The 24,136-nt window shown below is 45.9% G+C and overlaps 1 protein-coding gene across 1 annotated transcript in view; it reads left to right on the top strand.

Annotated features, from left to right (window-relative positions):
- Window positions 1–20,442, top strand: part of TEDC1 (tubulin epsilon and delta complex 1) — a 71,409-nt gene extending 50,967 nt beyond the window's left edge. The window contains exons 8-9 of the mRNA XM_065648914.1: window positions 1,611–1,823; window positions 19,228–20,442. Of these exons, the coding sequence (XP_065504986.1) occupies window positions 1,611–1,823; window positions 19,228–19,587 (573 nt within the window). The 3' untranslated portion in view covers window positions 19,588–20,442. The remainder of the gene's footprint in view (window positions 1–1,610; window positions 1,824–19,227) is intronic.
- Window positions 20,443–24,136: the final 3,694 nt, after the last annotated feature.

Consider the following 24,136-nt stretch of genomic DNA (forward strand, 5'->3'; position numbering starts at 1 on the left):
CAAAAACCTAAAATCCAAACAAACAAAAAACGCAAGTCAAACCAAACGCCCCCCCCAGAAACAAGCAGACAAAGAACCGCACCAAGACAAGCCCAAGCCAGCTTTGTCTCATTTCCACGCGCTTTGTTAGGCCGTTGGTGCCCAGATGTCTGGGGCGTCGTGAGCTGGGCCTTTGGTCAGCATGAGCTGGCGGTCCCAGCGCTGCCTTGTCCCAGTCAGCAATGCTGATGCTCGAAGAGAAAGGAGGTTTTGTAGGGTGCCTGTGCCATTCTTAGCTATCTTACAAAGTTTTTTCTTGTATGAGCCTAAAAACCTCTGGATGCGAATTAAGGCAGAGTTTTAACCTGCCTGCAGAGAAGGCGGGGGAGAGAATATTCCCATCCTCTTTATAGCAATGTTTCATGCAAGTGAAGGCTGCCAGCATGTCGCTGCATTCCCAGTCCCTCTTTCTAGGCTAAACAAAATTGGTTCTCTTAATGTTTCCTTGTAGGCCATTCCTTCAAACTTCTAATGGTTGTTGCTGCTCTCATATGGGACTTTCCTTCTCATTTGTCTTTGTTTAACATCGGGTGCCTCACCCATATATCAGTGTTACAGTCAGCACTCCTCTGTCACAGAGACTTGTGTTTGTACTTTCTGAAATGGTACTTGACTTTAATAGTGTGACATTGGTGGCTTCTGGTTTTCTGACATCTCTTCCCGCAGCGTTGCTGCCGCACCAGTAATTATGCGTTTGGTTTTTCCTTGCCCGTGCGTAGGCCGTGCTGTTCAACCGCTGTCACTTCTCCAATTTCTAAAGATAATTTTGAATGCAAGTTACGTCCTTATAAGAGATTATGACCTTGCTTGTTATGAATCCTATTATTAACTATTGTCTTCTTGATAACAATATGGAAATAAATGCTTAATACTCTTGAGTGAGGAGGCCTAGGTCCTTTAGTTATGCTCTGCTGCCCTGGCTTGAAAACTGTGTGTCTTTACATAATCCGTGCACCACGGTGCGTAGGTACGTGCATTTCAAGGGCTCGGAAGTTGTTTGGTATTTTTTTGAGTATTTCAAATGATGGTTACTATCTCAGAGGGCAGTTGCAGAATCACTTGTAAAACCAGCGAGGTGGTTGTGGTCAAGCAGAGCTGATAGAGCTTTTGACCAGCCTGGAGCAGGGATGTCTTGGGGTTCCTCAGCTCACGGAGCTTTACCCGGGCACAAGCGTAAGCACATTCTCCATCCTGGTCATCACTTGCTTACAAAAAGCTATAGAAGTGGATCTAGCCTCAGAGTTTGAGGGCAACAGGCATATCGAGAGCTTCTGCAGTACTGGGGGTCGCTGTCCCATGAGTGTTACTTTATGCTTTAGAGCAGTTGAGAGTAGTTCACGGTATATAATGCTTTCTAAAATAAGCTAGGTCAGCAACATAAGTTTGCTGTTAACTTAGAAATATGTTACTGTGAACTGAGGAGGTTATCTCTTAAAATAACTCCGAAATTGTGGAGCAACTGTGTACTGAGATGGCAGCACTCAATTCCTAGTTACAAATTACCAGGAAGATGTGTGTGTGAAAAACCACTTGAGTACTGCTGAAAAGTAATTTTTATTGTTTTCCTTTAGGAAACTGTGTTAGATAATATGGCTGAAGAGGGAAATCCGTGCGAGTCCCAGGATGCTCATGTGGAGAGAAGTGGGCTGCCAGAGGTGACCTCGTGCTGCCCCTGGGCTGGCAGTCTGACCGAGCACATTGACAGATTATCCAGAGATCTCATGACTCTCCGTGACCAACTGCAGAAGCTTGTGACGCACCGGAAGGCTGCGTGGTGTGAGAAGGTAAGGCTTTGGGTGGCATTCTTGATCATTAGCGACTTTTAAGATGCTATGTTTTTAGCTATCTTGCTACCTCCCATCCTAGGGCGGCCTCCCCGCTGCTGCTCTGTGTCACCCTTGCTGCAATCTCGATGTCAGATCTACAGTTACTCGTCTGTTTATGCCCACAGCATCCCGGGTGCTCTTTCAAACACAAAGAAGGCATCTGTCCCAGAGAGGCAGCATGCTGAAACAAAATAAGCGTTCTTTTGGAAGGGAAGGCATCAAAGGAGAGGGGTTGCAGAGGAGAAAAGAGAAGAGGAGAAAATCATGGCAGCCCCTGGAGGGGACAGAGGCTGCAGGTTGAAAGCATCAGTAATGGTTTGTCCTGGTTTTAGTAAGAAAAATAAAGATGGGTATTTGCAGGGAAAGGAGGGTGGGAGAGACTAGAGCTTGTCATCTTTCACTGAGTTAGTAGTCTTTGAAACGTCTGATGGGGGAAGGAATAAGGAAGGTTTGAAATGTGTGAAGTGAGAGAAGGGACTAAGCACAAGATTGGGTGGAAGAACAGACTGGCTGTGGGAGGCTGGGTGCGGAGGAAAGCAGGTGGAACGAAGGAAGCGTACACGGTATTCCTGACATAGGGGTGGGGAGACACTGGGGAGCGCCCGAAGCGGGTGGTGGGACATGAATAAAGGAGCTGTTAATGTAGGTGTAGAAGGTGAATCTGAATATTAACATGCTGGCACAAGGATAAGATATGAAGAAGATGCAGGTGGAAAACTAGTAATTTTGGCCAGGCATCGAGAGGAAAGAAGGATACAGAGAATCTGTGGAACCTGTGGATGGAAAAAAAGTGAAAGAAATAGTTGGAGCAGATAGAGCAGTAACAAAAATGCTATGTCGCTATTTTGTGTCTGTTAATACAGGAGAAGGGTTTTTCTGCCTTTTTTCTTTCTTTTTTTTTTTTTTTTTTTGGATTGAAATGTTGGTAGACAGGATTATAGATCAGCTGACAAAATGAAAAGTGCCAGGTTGTCAGATCAAGAGGTATTTGCCCAAGAGTTCAAAAGGGTCTGACATGGAAAAAGTCTGTGGAGGGCTAATCGCTCTCTGCTACTGTAAGGATAAGGAACTAATTAGGATCGGTTGGATAGGGACAGGCACCAGGAGCTGCTGCTTCCCACAGAGAACAGAACTTCTTCCTACAGGGCACTGTGGATATAAGCAATGTATATGGATTCGAAATCTGTTGGACACATGCTTGGAAGATGTAATCCATCAAAGACTATCAAATATACAGATATGAATTACAAACTTAGGAAGCTGCAGGAGTGCAAATCATTGCAGGCTGGAGGAATATTCTGAGGAAGTGTCTCCATGTATTTGCCTTTTTCTTATAGTCTTCATAGGCACTTACTGTGGATCACTGCCAGTGATGGGGTACTGGACTAGGCAGGTCTGTAGGGTCATCAGATTTCGTTGCTTTTATGGCAAAACAGACATGACTGTTGCAGAACAACTCTGACCTTGAATTCTAAAAATAAAATTTCCAATGCATGCCTTCTAAAGCAAGATATGCTCTGACTCATATATAACAATATATATGCTCTTAAATATTATATAATAATCACACTGAATTTTTTTATGCTTAAATTTGGAAATGAAATCCAAAAAGATTAAATGATGAGTTCTTCATTGTACTTTGAAATAGATGCACTGATTGGATTTGAACGATGGCCGGTCAAGTTCCAGTGTTTCTGCGATACGGTGAATGCCATATGAGTTTATGACTGTGGGTAACAAACAGAGTGCATCTTAAGTGTGTTGTTAAAGGGATGGTTTATCGCAAGTACCTCCTCTTCTACATGCCCTGGAACAGAATTGTTTCGTAATGCTACACAAGAGCATTTTTTGGAATGCTGGGGGTCAGATGACTCTCCATCAGTCCTCTTTATATCAACCCTTCCTTTGTTCTCTGCTTATGTGATGCTTTCTGCCCGTAGCCAGTCTCTCTCCCCCACCGCCGGGCTGCTTGCTGAATGCAGGCTCCGCTATCGGTTGCTTCGTTCTGCCCCCTTCAGTCTTTTCCCTGGAGAAATAAGCTTATCAAATCTTGCCTTCTACATTATTTTTTTAGTCTAACAAAGAGAAGATACAGTGGTAGCTAAAGTGGTCATTATCTCTAACTTTGTATCTTGTGATACTGAGTCATCTGGAAATTATCGTGGCGCTCACAAGCGTGCCCAGCTGAGGGACAGTGCGGTTTATCGTAGCTCTTGTGCCCTCTACCTTGTACTTCACGAAAAACATGGTAATCCACAGAGTAATTATGTCTGTCGTTAGCAGTAGGCCTGGTGTCTGTGCCAGGCAACTGAGCAGAAACTGTTCTGAAGAACAGAATCGAGGGCACATGGTTAAATGTGATACACTGGGGAAGAGACAGCTGAGATTGCGCAGAGAGGAATCATGAATGTAAAACCTGTGGGAGCTCTTTGAAGGGGACCAGCGAGCATGTGGGCAGGGGAGGTTGGACTGACATCTCTTGATCGCATTTACTAATGGCATTTGACACAGTCCCTGGAAAGGTTCTCAGCACAAGCAACCTGCCCGCGTGGCTGCCTTTCCCCGTTGAGCAGGGAGCAGGACGCAGGACGCGGAGCGGAGGCGGCTGGATGGCTTTGCGGGGCCCGTGCTGCTCCGCCGGCGTGGGGCCGCTCTGGGAGGGACAGGGACAGCCCAGGTCGACGTGAGGCTGCGTCACGTGAAGTGGTAAAACGTCAGCTAAAACTGGATGCCAGGATGTCTGGTTCGTACCACTAAACACAAGCTCATTATTCAGGATGTGATCTCAGGGGCAATGTGTCTATTTGTTGCAAGTTTGATCATTTGTGCACTGTGATTCTGGTAGTTAAAATTTATCGATCTTAAATCTTTCAAAATTAAATAACTTATTTTCTTTCTTTTCTTTGGTTTGTTTCTGCGTGCACCCAGCTTTTTCTTTGGTTATGTGCTTGGAATGACCGTGAAACCGTTTCCCTGTTCAGGGACATTCACTAGAAGGCATCTGAATGTCGCTATGGGATTTGGGTGATTTGTGAAACCCTGATTAATATGGCATTTTAACTGATATCCATCTCTAGGCAGCGCCGTGTTCAGTATCTTGGAGGAGAAGAGGCATATGCCAGAGGTGTGACCTGAATACGGGGCTTTCTTACTGTTAGCTTTGTTCTTTTCCATGCAGTACTGGGCAAATAATCGTCACTTTTCGTGACATTTTGGGGATTTGTAAATCATGAAAAAGTTGAGTGAAATGGTTAAGCTTTAAAAACGTTTCTCCTCTTGGAAATAAACTTAACTGTAAAAGATGAAAACTGCTAATTCCAGAAGAGAACTTGTTTGTTTGCTTGCTTTTTCATTTCTGAATATTTCATGTTATCTACTCCTCTGTTTGAGGGGGGATTTTATTTCACCCTGCTTTAAACATTTGGCTGGAATGCAGAGTATTTTGACTGCAAACGATGATTGTTTCAGTTTTAACCGCATAAATGCTTACACCATACTGAGCTTTTGTTGAGACTTGGGATATTGTCTCTTGGGATCCATGTGCTCACCAGCATTTAAAAGCAAACCGGAAAAAAGACTTTGAGCCATTAAGCCGAGCTTGAACGTGCTCCCTCCGTGTTAGAGTCCTTTTCGGAAGAGATGGGTTTGGATTCCCAGTGCATTGGGGAGGGGCTGTGTGGGAGAGGGATGGTTTGTTTTGTCCCACTGACCTTGGGACACTCGTCAGGTGGGGATGGTGGGGTTTGGAACGCGGAGAGGCTTTCACTCCATCCCAAGAGTCTTGTGATTTACTGGAACTTTTTGCCACCGCCAGCTCATCACAGTACACTGCTGGAGACCTTGGAGAGTCTAATAAAAGGAGGGCTTTTTCTCAAGGATCTTACATTTATAGAAGACTGAATGGTTTTTGATGCACTTTGATTTAAGACTTTGCCATTTGAAGTAGGGAAGCAACTCCAGAGACTGATGCTGAAACACAGTCCTACATCCTTCTAGTTTTGCTTGGGGTTTTTTTGTTGTTTTTTCTTACTGAGATTGAGTTGCATTTTATCTACTCAAACAAGTGCAGTTCCAAAGTTTTTCTGTAATACTTGTGCTGCACTGGAGGAGGGGATGAGGAGCTGCGGGTGCTCTGGTAGCCCGCACCACTGCTGGGTGGCTGCGCTGCGTATGTGACGAACCCGCGTGAAAATAAAGGCACGTGCAGTGTATGTACGTGAGCGAGGGAAATACAACGTCTCATTATTTTCTCCACTTTGCGAATGCGAGGGGCAACACGGGGGCTCGGGCTGGCTCCCGGTGTGCCGCATTCCTCCTCCATCGGCGCAGGACCAGCTTGTGTTTCTGCTGCCCTAAACCCAGGGCTTAGGGCAAAGAGACAGCTGGGCTCTGGCTGGAGAGCTCTCTGAAGGCTTGTCCAAAGCTCTTTTTTTTCTTGCATCTTTGCTGTTTCTGCTGTTTATTCTATTTCTCTGGGCTTTCTGCTAATACGAAGATGTTAGCGTAGCGAGCAGTTAATTATCCGGGCTGTCTGGGGCGCAGGAAGGGGAGGAGCGGTAGGGGATGGTTCAGCGCCGGCAGATTTCCTCAGTCAGCACATTCCCTTCCTCAGTCCCAGAGCGTTTCTGTGTTCCACTTGGTATTTGCAAACCTCCATCTGGAGTACCAGGCAGCTGTCAGTGGAGCTTTTCATGCAAAAAGAAATTGAAGAACTAGCAAGGCCACAGGAGCAGCTTTTGGTAGCGCATGGTTGGCTGGGCCCAGATGCCTGGGTAGGGGGAGGAAACCCTGGGAGATCAGCAGGGACATCCATCACAGGGAGCAAAGGAGGACATGGACGGGAGGATGGCAAGGAGGGACAAGGCTAATGGCTTTTATGTGTAGTTCTTATTTGGTTAAATGTAGGATTAAATTTGATGCTGATGGAATTGCCATGGTATTAGCAGGTAGTTTTAGGTTATTAGAAAGCACGGATCTGCCGTAGACAGTAGGAAGTAACATCCTAATGTTTGTATTCTCTTTTTGCTCTTGTGTTTTCCTGTACTTGTTTATTTGTCACTCATTTATCACCACTCCTCGCAGGAGAGCTGAGACTGCCTGCTCCCTGTACGTGCCCGTGGAGACTGCAGTGGAGATCCAGGCGGCTGTTCTGGAGCACAGCGTGTCCTCTCTGTTCTTGGAGGGAGGAGAGAAGCCGTGGCCACGTGCATGGTTTCTCCTCTTAACAGCACGATCTAACATTTGCATTAGACCTGAAGCCCCTCGGTAGCCTGGTTTAAGGCTGGCATGCACGTGGAAAGTTACTGCGGATAAGCAGGGCTGGGAGATTTTTGAAAGAATCTTGCTGGCTTCTGAGAACTCAGGCAGCTTGGTCAGACTTGAATAGTCAATGTTAAGCTTGCAGCGTACAAAGAGATGGAAAAGATAAGTATTTATTCTTGGTTTGCAGATGTAACTTGCTGTGCAGATTGCTGAATGAGTGCTGAACTGTGAGAGAGACAGAGAGACTGTATGTACCAGTTGCTAAATCAGCAAACCGATTTCAAACACACACAAAAACTGTAACTGAAAATAAATTACCCAGCCTGACATTTTTCGTGGGGCTTATATATTCCAAAAGGCTCCAGCTCCTTAGGGAAGAGAGAAACATTTAAAAACTTATGTGCTGTCTCCTGTTTTTTATGCAGAACTCTGGGGTTTGAAGTAAGCATGGGTGAAAGTTCTTCTTGCTTCCCGAAAGATGCTGTTTTCCCATCCTTGCCAAAATGCAGAATGTTTGCTCAGGTGACAGGATCAGTTAAAGTATAATCAATAACCACTGTTAATATTTTACTTGCATTATTTGCCAAGATGTTGGATACTGACCAAGGCAATGAAACATGTAGTAAATGCAGCTCAAGAATTATATTCCAATAAATTTTAGATGAGCTTTATTTAACAATAAACTGTAAAAAAACTCATTCCAGTGAACGTGTTTTGTAGCCACTGTAAATGTTTTAGTGCATTTTTAAGAAATAAGTGTAGTACTTTACGTTCTCAGAGTTCAAACACACCATAAAACATGGATGAAGACTGGGGATGCCTGCAGGGCTCAGATGCGCAAGGTGGATCAGATCGCCGGTCCCAGCACCCCCTTTGTCTTTTGAATGTGAAAAGCTGGGGGCTGACGGGGATTTGAGGTACCTGTGACCACCAGGTTGCTGCATTTCTGGAGTCGAGGCTGAGCCAGTGCACCAAACGTCGTCCTGCACAAGGGCAGTGTCCTGGGGACCTCGTGAATTCTGGCTGACAGGGGCTGTATTAAACACCACAGCCAGTGGCTGTATATTACAGCAGCTCTACTCGAAACATTATTAGTGTGTTTTACTGAACCTTTCAGAGCGGGTTTTGGGGACAGTAACTTCCAGGAGGTTATCTGGCTTGCTTTACTGCTCCAGGCAGATGTCAGGATCGTTCCTTCTCTGTCAGCAGGAGTTACAATGGTTGTGTACTTTGCAGCGCTGCTTGGCTTTTAGGTGAGTTTACAGAGGTGCTTTGGGGAAGAAACCTGTTTGCATTCCTGCATTCAGAGCTTAAGTTTAAGTTTCCTTTTTTTCTTAAAACCTTGGCCTTGTTCTCTCGCTCGTCTGTCCTGAAATAGAGGGTACTTGATCATAAGAGAAAAAAATATCCAACTCGTTTCTGTGTCCTTGTCCCTTGTGCTTGTAGAAGAGCTGTCATAAAAGTGAATCTGTCATTTAATATTGTCACGTGTCTTCTTCCCAGCCAGAAATGCATCTAAATAAAGCTTTAGTACACTTCTGAGCTCAGAGCTTTTAACTCTTCATCTTATCAGCTCTCTCAGAACCATAAGAGAGCGGTTTGATTTTTCCCTTTGCAGGTTGGCTGTAGGATCCGGCCTGTGCTGCAGAAGTCAGGGTGGCCGTTCATGCAGCTTCATGTCCACCTGCAGCTGATACCACCCAAACTGCGAGCTATCGCGAGAAACTCCTGAGTGTAGTTTATAGAAACATTCCTTTCTTTGGCCATATATATACTGGGACTACATTGCTGTATTTTGTTTCACAGCCTCTTCTCCCAAAGCAGGATAATATAGAGAAGTACAAGTCACCAGCAGCACTCTGTTTCTGAAGTGGCTACTTTCATGTTGTGCAGCGACAAAGCTCTGCTTAAAACAAAGTGGGTCCCTCCAAGCCTCTCCAAGTCACTTAGATCTGAGATGATATCTTCTGTCGTCAGTGTTTGTCTCTGCTGCCCAAGATAAAAGTTGGGAAGAACAAATTGAAAAATAACTGCGCGATTTATTATATGAAGCAATTCTTGTCTGTTGCCTTCTTTTGTAATTTGTAGTTGTCAGGGTCTTTTTAAAGTAGCGCTGCAGCCTTTTTGCAAGTGTCTAAATTACTTACAGTGACATACTCTACTTTTCATTTCATATATTTGCCTATTACTGCATTAGTTTGTGTGTCTTCTAATTGAATTCAAGGATTTTGAGAAGTCTAGAGATAACACTGTAGTTAAAAAGAAGTGTGTTCTATGAGGCCAGGCTGTTAGAATGGAATTTTTGTTACTACTGTAAAATGCTGAAGATTTATAATTTGGAGAGGGAAACAGGTGTGTATCTCCTATTCCCCGTGGTGCGCATTCAGAATTGTGTGGCGTGTGGGACTTCCACACGGCGAACTTGTGGTGGGTTGTAAAGAATCTGCCAGTTTGTGCTGCTGCCTGGACCTGTCCCACCCTCCCGAGAGCAGCAGGACTGTAGCGGCTGGTGGGCTTGGGAATCTCCTCGGGAAGCAGCTGGGGAGGTTTAGATGAGCTCCTGGCTCCAGAGCACAGTGATTCTGGCCGTCTTGTCGTGTGTCTCTGCTGATGCTTCACCTCTGCTCCTCTTGTGCTGGCATCCTCTTGAGCTCAACAGGGGTGATGCAGAAATTGCTGATTTCTTCGAAGACCTTTTATTATTTTAAGATTTCTCCCTGGCTGGTTCCGAGTTGCTGCGAGATCTCCTTTGGCGATCCAACCCCAGGCTGCCCTCGGAGCAGCCGCCTCCCTGCATCGCTGGCGGGGCAGGGTGCAGCGCGGCGGGTGGCAGGGCCCCCGGAGCCCCTGCTTTCGGCAGCTCTGCCCGCCCGTCCTCGGGCTCACCGCGCAGCGCTCACATGGTTCAGCTGCTTCTGGGCCTAAGAGGATTAATTTCTCTTTTGCTTTGCCTGTGCGATGGGTATTTGTAGGCTCAGCAAACAGGCAGTGCTCTTATCAGTTGTTGGTTTTGTGTTTCGTATTGGTTTTTGGAGGTATATTTTGCATTTTTCTGGTAAAGACCCTGAAAAATCTTAATGTTGTTCTTTTCCTGTTTCCTTAATCCTGTATCCTTTATCTTTAGCTAAACTGACTTTTCAGACTCCTATCAATGTGGTACTTAGATACGTGAGTCTAAATACAGATCCATTTGATTAACTTAAAAAAAAAAACCAAAGCAGAAAACCCTCAACCAAACCAAACCAACAAAAATATGGTGCCCATTCAGACAAGATCAGATCACTCCTGTGTATGAAATTCTCTCATTCAAATGCTTTAATTAACTTTTAACCTCCTGTTACTGTGCTTCCTCACCATCTTAAAGCTTTCCATTGAAGCGCAGTTTGGATGCCCTTCTCGAGGCTGATGAAGTGCTTTGCAGTATTCAGTGTATAATAAAAGGGAGCACAAAGCAGCAGCGCCCTGCCAGGCCCTGGTAGCTGTTCTGGGTGGGTGCAGCTGCATGCGTTCCTGATATTAAAAACTGCATTTTTAGTTTCTCCTCAGAGGACTCCTCCCCCGGTTAAAAGATGGCCTTCTGCTCCTGGATAAAATAGGTACGTGTCCTCTGTGTGGCTTCCCTGTTAATTGATTTTGGACTGACAATAGGTTGGCCTGGGAGCTAGCATTTGAACAGCGGATGTCTTGCTTAAAATGCATAAGATGGAGAGGCATACATTCCGCTCTAATTGCAGGAAATTGCAAATTTGGGCAAAATTTGGAATGCAGCTGCTTGTATAATTACATCTTCTGTCAGTTGCTGTAGCTCAGCTTTACCACCTTTCTAAAATGTCTTCATAGTTTATGGCACAAATAATGCCCCCATTAATATTACTTCGGGATCACCCCTTTCATTTATTTGCCACCAATTCCAAAGGCCTGAGATTTTTTCCTCGTGCTGAACCAAAGATGAGTGTTAGAAATTAGTAATTATATTAAGGTGAGATTTTGCTTTGGCAGTTAAAATTGTTAAGCCCAAAGAAATTATTTGAGTTTCTTACTGTTGCTGGGGTTTGGTTTTAGTAAGAAACACCCATGCATGGACCTCAAATGAGTTTGATCTGCCTACAGCATCAGGTTTTGGATATGTGCAAACCTTTCCCTTTCATGGCCTTATGAAATACAAGGTATTGGGTGATGGAAAAGTTGTTTGGTTATTGGCAACTACGTGTTGCTATCTGCTACTGGTCATTAAATGACAGATAAGGGTAAGATACAGATCACAATTCAGAGCTTAATGAAATGTGTTGGCCCCACCTGTACCACCATCGCAATTGGGAAATGGTTGAAAGGTTGGAAAGCATTACAGGAGGGGTGATAAAGGAATTATTTGGTCTGTCTTTTTGAGAGGTGAGAAGAGTGTCATTTAACCAAGGCAAAGTTATAGCCAGATCATGTTTTGCAAGTTCTTAGACAGAAGTGGAGTTTTGAGGGTATAGGACTTTAGATGAAATATGGTATAAGACGACCTGGTAGGTGAGGTGGAGCTCACTGAAAAAGGGGCATATATATAACCAGAAATGTATTTCAATGCTGAGATAACACAGTGATAGGGGAGTTTCTTGACATGCTGGAGCCTGTGTTTCAAAAACCAAAAATATAAGAGACCCTGTAGCTTACCAAAATGTAGTAGAACATTGCAGAAATTACTAGATGAGGTACTGTACCCTGTGCTTTCCAGTAGTTTAGACTAATCGAACAGTTTATTATGACTTTAAATCTGTAAGTGCATAAGCATTGGTATTAAATGGGCTATTTCAGAAGAATATCAAGTCTCTTTGTGTACAGTCAAGGATCTCACAAGAAGAAAGAAACCTCATTTACACAGGGCAGTGTGGGAAGTGTTCAGCTATTAAAATAGAAAATTATGGTTTCTGGCGTTTTAACTGGTTACTCTTCAGTGTGTAGGAATTGCTACAGAAAATTAAAAACCTTGCAAGCTTGCAGCAAAGAAGCTTGATTCAATGAGACAAGTGTTATAGAGCTTCAGTACTAACTCTGTAAGTTTCTTAGAGGTTTGAAATTACATTTGGGCAAGTTACTGTAAGACATGAATTTGAAATTAGAGTAAGGTAAATTTTTTATAGTAAAACACCTGCTTACTCAGTGTTGTAGTGTTTCCAGAACAGGTGATTGCAGATATTGCTTTTGCTTTAACTTGGGGTTTTTTTTTGTATAAGCAGGAAATGCCTTTAGATGTTTTTCTGAAGGTTGGGGGGTCTGATTTTCTTGGAAATCACTGTTCAGCAAATGTTTGAACTTCACAGGCTTTGCACGGCCCTGTCCCCCTTGCTCTGTATTTTTTCGCAGAAGCAGGAGCTGCGGGATTTGATTTTCTATCACTTACGCATTCATGGCATCCCTTGAAATGGTGCCTTTCTCTGCTTCTCTGGGGCTGAATGGGTCATTGTTTATAGCTGAGGAAGGAAAGCATTTGTTGTACACTTAACCATGATTGTTAAAAAAAAAAAAAGGACAAACATTTTTGTTAAATGAAACGGGCCCCCTAGCCAAATTATTGTTTGTTTATTGTTAAAGAAGTGTAAAGCCCCTACCCTACTTATGCATGAAAATGGTTTTATTTTTATGCCTTTAGACAGTTCTTGCTGTCTCTAATGATGCTCCAGGCGAACTCTGCTTGGGCGTCTTCTTTCGCAGCCAGACCTCGGTGCGTGTTTTCAGCGCAGCTCTGTGTGCTGCAAGGTGCACAAAGCGGATTGTACAGCCAGGGGATTCTTGTAGAGAAGCACAAAGAGGTTTTGGGTGGGAACTGTGGGATCCCTGTGACTATTTTTATTGCATTCCACTTCTATTTAATACTTACAGATCTTTCTGCTATGCTTATAGTGGACTCTGCTCTTCCCTCTTCTATGTTATCAACACTTTTGCTTATTATTTCCTTTTGCTCTCTTTCCTTTTGTACTGGGTGCTGTTTTTTTCAGTGCTGACAAGGAGGGCTTTCTGAAAAGAAGTCTGCAAATCCTTCTCTATCCTGTTTTCTGTATCCCAGATAGACTGTCAGCTGGGATTGCAGTTCTGCAAGGTTTTTCTCAGGGGGTGGAAGGGGATGGTGGTAGAAGAAACACTAAATATAAGCTGTAAGACAGCAAAAAGTATAAATACTGATAATTTGTAAAGTGTTATTCAGGCTTGTCCTAATTAAAGGCAGGTGTTTGCAGGGTTCAGTCCTTGGACTGATCTGGAGTCCAGTCTGGAAACTGAAAGCTCCTAAACCAGCCTTAATTTGCAGCGCCTGGTTTCCAGCGCTCAGCTGTCAGGATTTCTGTGCGGCATCCTTGCCGGCAGCCTCGGAGCGATGCCAATACCTCCGTGCTTATCCCACTTTCATTTTTTACTTATAGATCTTTTTAATTGGTGCTCATCTGTTGAATGAGGGTCTGCTCAGTGTGGATGGGAGACTGAGAGCTCTGGGCAGCTCCTCAACCTGGGGAAGCCTCTTGGTGCCCGTGTTTGGGATCTCGTGACGTGCTAGGGCTGTGCACCGGCTGGCTTGGCACGTCTTCTCTATTTCTGTCGTCTGACCCATCATTAATCGTATATTTCCAAGCGTGTAATATTTCGCTTCACCCTTTTCAACTCCCCAGGTACAGGGGACCATCTTAGACATGATAGCTTCGAAACAAAGCTTGGAAATGAGCTTCCTTTAGAAAATTCTGCAAGTCAAATGCTGTTTGGTGTTTTCAGGGAAACTAGATGAGTTTATGAACAGTGTTTGGTGATTATGCCCTGATAGCAAAGGCAGTATGACTTGGTGGCTTGGATATTGCATCCATTCATATTTCCTCATTTCCTTTCACTCCTCAATGCAAAAAGACAAGATCTGAGATTTTTCTGTTTGCTCCTTTTGACTCGGAGCACAAAGGAGCAGGCTGCACTGTGTTTTCCATTGCGGTTTGTAGTACCTGAACAGAATGGCAAGAATAATTAATATTTCATGCTGTGTGCATATGGGGTCTTCTCCCTATCCATAAGAGAAATACAAGAGAGAATGAGTGGACAGGTAGGACTAGAGGCAGAAAATGTGCAATTTCTAGGCTTCTGCGGTTTGTTTTTCTGAACAACACTATTATAGCCATTTCGGCAAAACTCCTAGAATAATTTGAAGGGATTGCGATTTAAAAATAATGACACGATTCTGGCCTTCATCATCCGCTTCAAAAGGAGCACCAACGATTTCCTTTGCTGCTCCCTCCTCAAAGCTGGCAACAACGCGATCACAGAATGGAAATGCTCCTGTGCCTCTCGCCGCTCCTGTCCTCCAAACAGGTGTTTGGAGCTTTAGTTGCTGCTGCGTTGTAAAGCTCATCTCTAGCCAGTTAATGTCTTCCTTCAAGTATGTAACGTAGAGGCAGAGTGTTCCTCTGCTTTCCGAGGCTCTCGGGTTGCCGTGTGAAGCTTTAACAAGCTGAAGTGTTGACTTCCAGCATTTGGAAGACTGTCACTTTCATTAGGTCGTTACTGGAAGTTATTTAAATAATGGGATGTGGTTATCTAGATCCCTTAGCATCTCTTTGGGATGTCTTGCGTGTTGGTAAAATTCTCTCCAAATAAGTTCACATCCAGCTGGCTGCCTAGCAGAAAAAGAACCATTTTGTGCATCATTTTTACTGCACTTCTCATTAGCGAGCTGTTAAAAATTAGAGACAGATCAGCTGCTTGGGGATGTTTCTGAGACACAAAGCTCTGGGAAGCTCATTACCAGCAAGGTGCAGGCGAACGCGAGGGAGCTGAGCAACCCACAGGGGTAATTGTGAAGGGCTGGGAGCTCTGCTCTTTGAGGAGACATCAAACGAGCTACATGTGTAGGCCATCTAAGCGGTGGATAGACGCAGACCTCCACAGGATGGGCAGCTGAAAGACTGGGACTGTCCACATGGCAAATTAGCACAGGTCCAGAGGAGGTGAATCTGGGTATTACCGTTCTGGCCTCAAAACAATGGAACGTGCAAAGAAACTGGCAGGCAGCTTATTTCAACAGTGCGGCACATCACCTCTTCCATGATTTGCCTGCTGAACTCATTGCTATAAAATTTATTCAAAGCCAGAAAATTCCTGGGACTGAAAGCAGCCGAGATAACTGGATGCAAAGGGCAGCCAGTGGTACGTTAGGGCAGAAGAAATTTCAGAGAGGGTGGGGGTGAGGAAGCACCGCGGAAGTTAATCATGTGCGTTTGCGGGCTTGAGGTCTCTCCTGCGCACAAGTTAATCCCCCGTGGTGGGGACGGAGCCCGGGTGCCCGCTCAGCCTGGTTTGGGGACGTGCCTCCCCGCACGGCCCCTTCCCAGCCCACTGGGCACACACGTCTCTGTTTTAGCTCGGCCGTTCTCCTCAATCAGGCCTCAGCCTGAAGGTTTTTGGAAATGCAGCATCACTCATGGCACTGTCCCTGGGGAGATGGGAAATCCTGTTCATGCTTGAGGGACGTCCTGCCTGGCTTAGTTCCTGTGCTGACTTAATGTCTGCCACTTCAGTCCCTTTTCAGTCTGTGACCTGAGATGCAATACTGCTGTCTGCAACTACACTAGCTCCTTGGCTTCTCCTTAGAACATGACAATTATTATAGTTGTCCCTTTAGCTTTTAGCGTTTAATACCTTTTGGAAGAGCGGTGGCTCTGAGTGCCTGCGCTGCTGCGAACAGCGACGGGGCCCGTGCTCGCCCCAGAGCGCGATCTGTGCCGGTTTGAAGATGCTTTCCTCAAAATGCACCACGTCCCCTTGGGATGAGGTTGGTTCTGCAGAAATGGAAACGATTATTATCATGTTGTATTTATTCGGAGCGGGTGTGCAGCAGTTGTCAGACAGCGCTACGTACCTAACTGGGAATTCAAATTCCAGCTGGTAGATTGAGACTGAAAGGCAGAGCTGTGGGATAGAGACAGGCAGGCACAAAATGCTGAGGCTCCTAATCTTTTACAATATGTTTGTTTAATACAAAGTGGTCTGCTGAGATTGTTTTGCAGTGTAGAATAATCATTGTGTGCTGACTAATGGGAGACAGCAAGCTGTTAAAGAGCATCAATTAACCATACAGGAGGAGATATTGAGTATTTTCACAAGCGTTCAGGATGTGAAAAGTAAATAATATTACTTGAAGGGAACCCTTAGAGATTTTTAGCTATTGAAACCTACAAACCGCAGCAAGAGTATTTGTGGGCATACATACATACATTACAAGGAAGAACAGTGCAAAAAAGAACTGGAGGTAGCTTTCCAACTCCAGATTGAGCTGATACAAAATAAATAGTGCTTTTCTAAACTTTTTCTTTTATTTCATGTTCATTATTTAGAAAATTTCCCCTGGTAAATTTCTCTAATGCTGTCCCAGGAAATATTGGTCCTCTTTACAGAGCGTAATGTGTGCAATGCCCCTCTGGTACTGGGATGTCAGCGTTTGTTATACTTTTGCTCCCCTGACTGCCTCACGTCAGGCTGTTGTCCTTGTCCTTACACCTGCGCCTGGACAGTAATTCCTGGTCCTGCTGCTGCCGTGAGTTAGAACTCAGTGCACTTAGCGCTGAGAGGAATGTGCTCATCCACCGTGCGCCTTGCACACTGGATAATAAAATTCTCCACTTTTGGCCGGTGGATGTATGAAAACCTATGTTTCCTTAGAAGCCCTTTTATATAGCATTTCTAGTATTCTGCCTGAGTTTAATGCAAAAAATAAATAGCATCTTGTGGGCTCTGTTTGCTGAGTGATTTTGTTCTTTGTAAGTAACAGGAAATTTTTCCCATCCCGGATTCCAGTGTTAAATCCACTTTGCACAAACATTGTTTTCCATTTATTCATTGGCAGTGGGGAGACTAGATAACATTGAATTTATTTTTTCAGTTTTGTTCTTCTAAAGTGGCGTTAGAGAATTAGACCTTAGATATTATTTTAGCCAACAGCAAGCGGTGTCCTAGGTGTCCTTGGGGATTATGATAAAAAAGGAGCCCTTGATTCTTGGACAAGGGCAATGATAGACTTCTTGGCTTCAACTCTATTCAAATGCCTTCATCAACAAAGGTCGCCTTTAACAGATGCTTCTGCATCGATAGAGCCTTTAAGAAGTTAGGAAAAATTCGGAGAAATTTACTTCTTTTCCGATTTGATTTTTTTTTTTTTTTTAAACTTTTTGAGTGGGGAGAATAACGCATCAGAAGACTATGGAGAGGATTAATTACTTGGCTGACAACTCATGAAGATATTCTGATGGAAGCCTTGGGAGGAGTGAGTGAAGCCCTGGTGAAGTTGGTGTCAGCGGGGAAATGTAACTGCGGGCGCAGCCCCCGCGCCTGCGGTGTTTGGCACTGTAAGGTAACGCGGTCTGATCCCCTGTATGTCATAAGCGTCTGAACTGGTTTCAGTAGGGAAACCTCCCTACTGATCTACGGAAAAAATCCCTTTGCCTGCAGATCTGGCAGCCGGTTTGACCCTGAGCATTTGTAACTCGACAGTGGCAAAGGCGGGGGGGCCTTTGGTACCGTAGGACTCTTGTCCTCACAGCTGGTGCTGCTTTGAGCTCTGACTGATCTCTCGTGCTTCAGAAAGATGCCGAAACATCCCTGACTTTACAGGGAGCTTGTCAAAGCCCTAATGTGTGAGATACCAGTATCTTAATGTAGATCCGCAGATTTAAAGCCCCAAGGAGTTGTTCAGCTTCACCCGTGGCCAGGGAAGGGAGGGGCTGCTGAGCGGTTTCAAGGCTGGAAGGGGGTATCATTAGCACTGAGCTTGACCTGAGCTGAGCTTTGGCCAAAGGATTCATCCCTGGAGCTGCAATGAAGCATTTCATGGTTCATTATCCTCACAGTAGGAAACGATGTCTTACTCTGAAGCTCAATATCTGACTCAAATTTTCATCCATTTGATCTTCTTACGGCTTTGTCAGCAAAGTCTGGTCTCTCACCACTTCCTTTTCCATGTTCTTTTAGGATCTAAAATGAATTACATATCTGTCTCCATGAATGGAATAGTTTGAACTCTTGAAGTTTCATACTATAAGGTTTGTTTTCCAGGCTGTGGGTCATTGGATGACCTGCCTTTGAATCCTACTCTCCGTTTCCCTGTGTTTTTTTGAAGCGTGAACCCCAGAACTGTGCACAAGTTCCAGGAGAGCTCTGGGAATTGTGCAGGTTGCAGAGGCAGCATCACTGTTCTGAAGCTTTGCTGCTTTTTGGCTGAGCTGATTTGGCAGCTTGTTGCCGTAGCAGAAACAGAAAATGCCATTGGACCAAGAACCATTTCCCCGACGGCCTTAGCAGGGCACCTCTTCCTATGGAGGTGTCCCCACTGACAGCCACATTTTGAGATGAGTCACTGAATTCATGTTTAATCCACTAGTAAAATTGCCAAGGCATTTACCATCTTGCAAGTTCTTCAGATCAAATGGTTAGAGAACATTAAATCAAATGCTTTGGAGAAATCCCAGTATATACAATTGCTTTTGTCATCCACTCGGCGGTTCTGTCACAAGAAAAGCTTTGTTTTATTGGGCCTGTCTTCAGTGGAAGCGGTCTTAGCCTCTACTTCTTCGTCTTTGCTCCATTATTTTCCTTTTTCTATCTGTTCCCACATAATGAGAACTGAGAATTAAGGAATTTCTAGCTTACAGTTGGCGTCTCTACTTCTTAGCATTGCCAAGCACAGGAAGCCTTTGCAAACTGAAATAATACCGTTAGTCACGGGGCAATTAATCTGTTATGACAACGTGGTGGCTTAAAGCACAATGGTGATGAAGGTCACTCTGCTGAGTGACACGGGCTTTTTGCTCTGTGTGTTTCGCTCTGAAGTCAAAGCAGCCGCTGCTGGGTGAGGGGGGAGCGCGCAGAGCCGTGTCTGTCAGCAGCGGGGGGCTGGCAGGCTGTGGGTCTGCAAACAACCGACTGCAGGCAGCTTCGTGGCCACTGCGGCTGCTGCTGGATAGACAGCACGTGTTAGCTTAATTCAGTGTTCACTGCCACACGTTCAGGTTTGCGCTCACAGTCAGCTCTCCTCTCTTTGGTACATCCTAGTCCAAACATGACATTTTTCTCCCCTTTTGTGTTCTCTCTATAGGTGAAAACAAGAGAGGAAGAACTACAGAAGGAGGGATTCCCTGCCACTGCTAGAAAGATACAGGAAAGTGTTGAACTCAGACTGCAAGATCTTACATACCTTTGTGCTCCAAGAAAAAATAGAGCGCATGGTTTGCGCAGGCTGGTGTTGAGAAGCAAACATCCCGTCAGCAAAAGCGGCTGGGGCAGGTCTGTGTCCCAGGAGCCTGTTTCGGCTGCCGGCGCTGCCGAGGTGATCGGAGAGCTGCAGGTGAGAGAGGCCAGCCTGGGGAGGGAGCTGAAGCAGCTGCGGGAGGAGTGCAGGCGGAGGCTGGATGGAATTGCAGAAGGGCTGGATGGAGTGATTTGTGTCACCCCTTGAAGGGATAAAGCTGGACTGAAAAGAGCCAAAGAGCAGACTGACTTGATCAGAAGACACTGCGCAGCTCGGTGTGGGGGAGTGCAAGGTGAGGAACCAAATGTAATGTCTGATTTTTAAGCCTGGGAATCATGACTTGTTACTGCTTTGCGACTTGCACTGGGGCCATAACCTTAGCGGTTCTCTCTGCAGCCCCTTTACTGCTAACCTTGCCAATTAAATTCCGCAGCAGGCCTTCGTGGCAGTGTGCATACATCTCCCTTTTATCTTCTGGATTTCTAGTTCTTCTGCCAAGCACTGGGCTCTTTTACAGTGCTCAGCTGCTAGGCATGGCGTACATTGAGGCTGCATGTTGAAGTACTAATTGCATTCAATATTCGCCAGAAAATGGAAGAGTTCATTAGTCAGAAAAATCCAGGTATTGGAGAACATGCAAAGTACCGAGGCTTAGAGAGATTGGAAATGTTCAAGAAAGTGTGCTGTTTTAATTCAGCTGGTTTGCATATTTGTGGCAGCTATAATGCAGTCACCATAAGGAAAAACAAATGCCTAATAATAAATAAAGCAGCACACTGATTTCATTTACTGGTAGGATGCACTTGAAGTAATTGTGTTCTCAAAGAGAACAAACTAGAAACCCATTCCACCGAGTTATGAGTCACAATGAGATAACTTATGGATCTGCTATAGGATGTTTCTGTAAAATAGAAATATGACCTTTACTTCCAATCTTGACAAGTCTCCAAGCTCTGTCTCTGGAGGCTTCTTCCCCTGGAACATGCAAATATTTTTCACTTGGCATTCATTTCCCACCCTTCTCTGTTTTACTTTCACCAAGAAATATTTTTATATTCTAGTTGTACACTTTCAGGAATAAATAAATTGGAAAAAACAGTTTGCTTTTCGTTTGTGAATTGCAATGAGCAGTGGGTTTTCCTCCGTCTGGATTTCTGTCTGCTGCCCCAGCTCGGTGGTGTTGCCGATTGGCAGCCGTTCTTGGCTCACTGGGCACCAAACGTGGGGAGCATTTTGGGACCTCTGTCCAGGCATCGGTGCGATCGCTGCTCTGCAGGGACACCCTGTGCAGGTGGGAGCGGGTGGACAAGGCTCAGGTCTCCTGGTTTCTGCTGCACCGAGAAAACTTCAGATGCTTCCAGCCCCTGCTCATCTGCACCACTCGTGTTGGTTCTCCCGCAGTTTTTGCGGAAGATAATGGCAATGCGGACATCGCTGCAGAGCCCCACGGGGAGGGCTGGTTGCCCTGGTTTCACCCAGTTGAACGCAATGTTGCTCATAGACCAGAAGTACAGAAGCTCAGTTTAACGTGGACCAAGTTTCAGGCGGCCTTTCCTCTGCGTGGACCTGGTGGCTTGTCCAAGGTAGGTGCAGGGTGCCAAGCGCTGAGCTGCTTCAAGCTGATACAACTTGGGGAGGGTGTTGGCTCTGTTGCTGAAATTCAACACCCAAGAGGATTTATTCAGACACAAGTTTCACAGAAAATTAATCATGAATGGGAAAGAAACAGTATATCCTAGAACTAACAAGAGTGGCAGCACCAGCCTTCAGCTTTTATACAAGGCAGTTTTCATACTGCATTGCATTTAGGTTTAAAACATTGCCCTCAAAAGATCCTTTGTTCTCCTGGGATTTTCAGCAGGGTGGGCAAATATTCTTGAGCATGGCGAGAGCACTCAGATTCAAGTGTGGGTCCAGCTCATGCCTCGCTGTGGCTTATAAGGGCTGGCTTAATGCTGAATACCCCGATGTATTATGCTGCTGTCCACTTAAACTGACAGCAGTCACTCATGAGGGGACTTATTTCCTGGAATCAAATATTTGTCACCGCGCAGCACGTAGTGCCACATGCTTCAGTGTTCATCCAAGGATCCCGTTCCAGCAGAGACCAAACTGGCAGCGCCTTTCCCCCGCTTGGCCCCGAAGAATTATTTTTCTCTCTGGTGGAATGTAAAAATGATGGTGCTCAGTATGTCTGTATATAGGCGTGTGTGTGATGTATGACAGTGCTGACAGTGAATGGCAGGCAGCTGTGTTCGCGGCACACGCCTGGTGCCGAGGTGGCCGTACGGAGGCTGTCGGGAGAGCCAGCGGGCTGAGCTGGAGCTGCTCGCCGCGGCGTGTCCCTGGGGAGGGGCTGCAGCCGAGAGCGGCCCCCAGCACCTCGCCGTTCCCCTGCCGTGCCTCCTGGCTGCAGACCCCTCATGCAAGGAGCACAGGCAAGTACGGCTTTAATTGTCTGGCACCAATTCCCCACTGCCTTTTGTTTCAGGTACCGATTAGCTGTTTAAACTGGAGCAGATATTCTGCAGTCCCTGTCGAAGGTCAGCAGGGTGTTCGGAGCTGGCACTGGTTTTAAAACCAATACCTGCAGCCCCCTCTTTCCTTTGCCCCTCAGCACCAGCGTGGAGAGCACAAAGCAGGAGGTACATTAAGGGCTTGGTGCTCTCATACACCAGGTTTCGAAGGGTGGTTTTCCTGTGAAGGAGGCTTTTTAAATATCACAGCACCTCTGTGGGAGCTGAGCTGTGGTCATGCCTCAGTGACCGGTCACAGCTTTTGATTGCTTTTGAGGCATAGCAATGCATCTGAAATACAGCTGCTTTCTGGTCCTTGTGAGCTTGGCGAGGCATCATCTGTCTCTCCAGTACTGCTGGGAGATGCTGTGTGATAAACACCACTGAAAAGCTTAAGAAAATCAGCCCTGGATTAACACCAGCTGCAATGAGGGCTGGAAAGTGAACCGGGGGTGACCACAGTCACACTTAATGGGATATAACCTGGGAACAAATCGGTGTCTGTCACCTCATGCCATTACCATGGCATTTGAAGTGTTTTCCTTGTTCAGGCCGATTTCTCTCACCCACCATGGCAGCCCGCTGGTTTTAAAGGCTGCAAGGAGCTCGGTCACCCAGGCTTGGCTGCGTGTCAGCAGTTGGAGATGCCGCAGGAGGGGAATGGCTGCGGGGGGAGACGTGCGGCAACCAGCGACCAAATGACTGGCTGGTCTCTGGCAGCTGCTGCAACGGGCAGGAGATGACTCAGGCGGCACATTGCATCCATGGGCTCAAGCACGCTTGGCAAATGTTAAGTATTACTTCACAGAAATTGCAGAGTGTTGTAAACAACCCACTCCAGGCTGCGAAGCAAAGATGCAGGCTGTTAAACGGTTTGTCCTTTGCCATAGCACCGTGATGGTTGTACATTTCCTTGTGAAAGCAGGAATCTGCCCTGAAAGTGGTGATGGAGTTGAACAGGGAAGGGTGGGTATGGGCTGGAGAAGCTGGGAGAGAGAGTGTGTGACTGGTTGTTTAACTCAAGTGGTGGGGGAAGGCTGGTGGTGATGCTGCCCGAACATCTGTTTGTTTTGCTTGAGGTTTGTTTGGTTGGTTTGTTTTTTAAGAAACTACACCAGAAGTTCTCCCTGTTGGTGCATCCTAAAGGGAGTTAGATTTGTTTGGGTTTGGATCCAGCATTTCCAAGTGATATCAGGAAGACAGGAGCATATTAGAGTTGACGGACCATGCTGGAAAAGGGGGGTTAACTCAGCGCCCTCCAGAGATGCCGCGCATGGTGGTGGGCTGCACCTGACAAGAGTCGGGCAGGCAAGATCTGTCCCAGATGTTCACCCGCTGGTGGCTGACAGCAAAGCCTGTAGGAATCCCCATGGCCTTTGCTTCACGCTCTGGTGACACTCCACTGGAGACAGGCTGAGCTACTGCTGCAGCATTTAACCCACACTCTCTGGCGACGGATTGCTTCCAAGTGTAGCCTTAAGAGAAGCTTTTCTAGGAGTTCTGGGTGTGTGGTTTCTGGTAGGCCAGCATGCAGGTGTTCATAGAAAAGCGCAGTTTAACTGATTTCTCTGATGTAACCGGTCCTTGCATTCCAAATATCTTGCTAAGAAAATGGAATCAGCCATAAATACTTAATTGGCTGATAACACTGGCTCACACTGTGTAGCTAAAAATCTGCCTGCCCAAATAACTGAGCATCGATCAGCTTGCAGTCAAAACAGGAGGTTTACTTTGCAAAAGGCAAACGGAGGCATCTGCGGCCACCGCTCCTGACAGCACCGCGCCTGCTGGTAAATACGGGCTGCAACCTCTGTTTAAAAATAAGAGCTGCTGGGAGTAGTGATTTCCAGGCAGAGGGTTGCGGGTTCCCTGCGGGATTGCCCCAGCAGCTCCTGCGGGCGGTGAGCTGGCAGCAGCAGCCGTGCCCGCTCGCTGGGTCAGCACGTCCCCGATCATCAGCTCCTTCTCCTCTGCCCCTCGGCCACTTGCAGTGAGATCCTCGCGTCGTTCACCCTCACCCTTTGCCCCTCATTTCCTAGCATGAATCTTAGGGTCTGCATCCCGTCCTTCTGGTTCGCTTTCTTCTGCAGGGCTGGAAAGCCCTTTGCTCACCAAGAAATACTCCCCGTGCGGGTCCATCTAGACACTGAACGTGAATAAAGGGAGTGCAAGCCCTTTGCAAGCCTGTAAGGTAGGTTACCCTGAGTCTGACCTTTCCTTGCCTCTTGGCTCTCGTTTGG

This window comes from Caloenas nicobarica, chromosome 20, assembly GCF_036013445.1.
Source record: "Caloenas nicobarica isolate bCalNic1 chromosome 20, bCalNic1.hap1, whole genome shotgun sequence".
Taxonomy (NCBI): domain Eukaryota; kingdom Metazoa; phylum Chordata; class Aves; order Columbiformes; family Columbidae; genus Caloenas; species Caloenas nicobarica.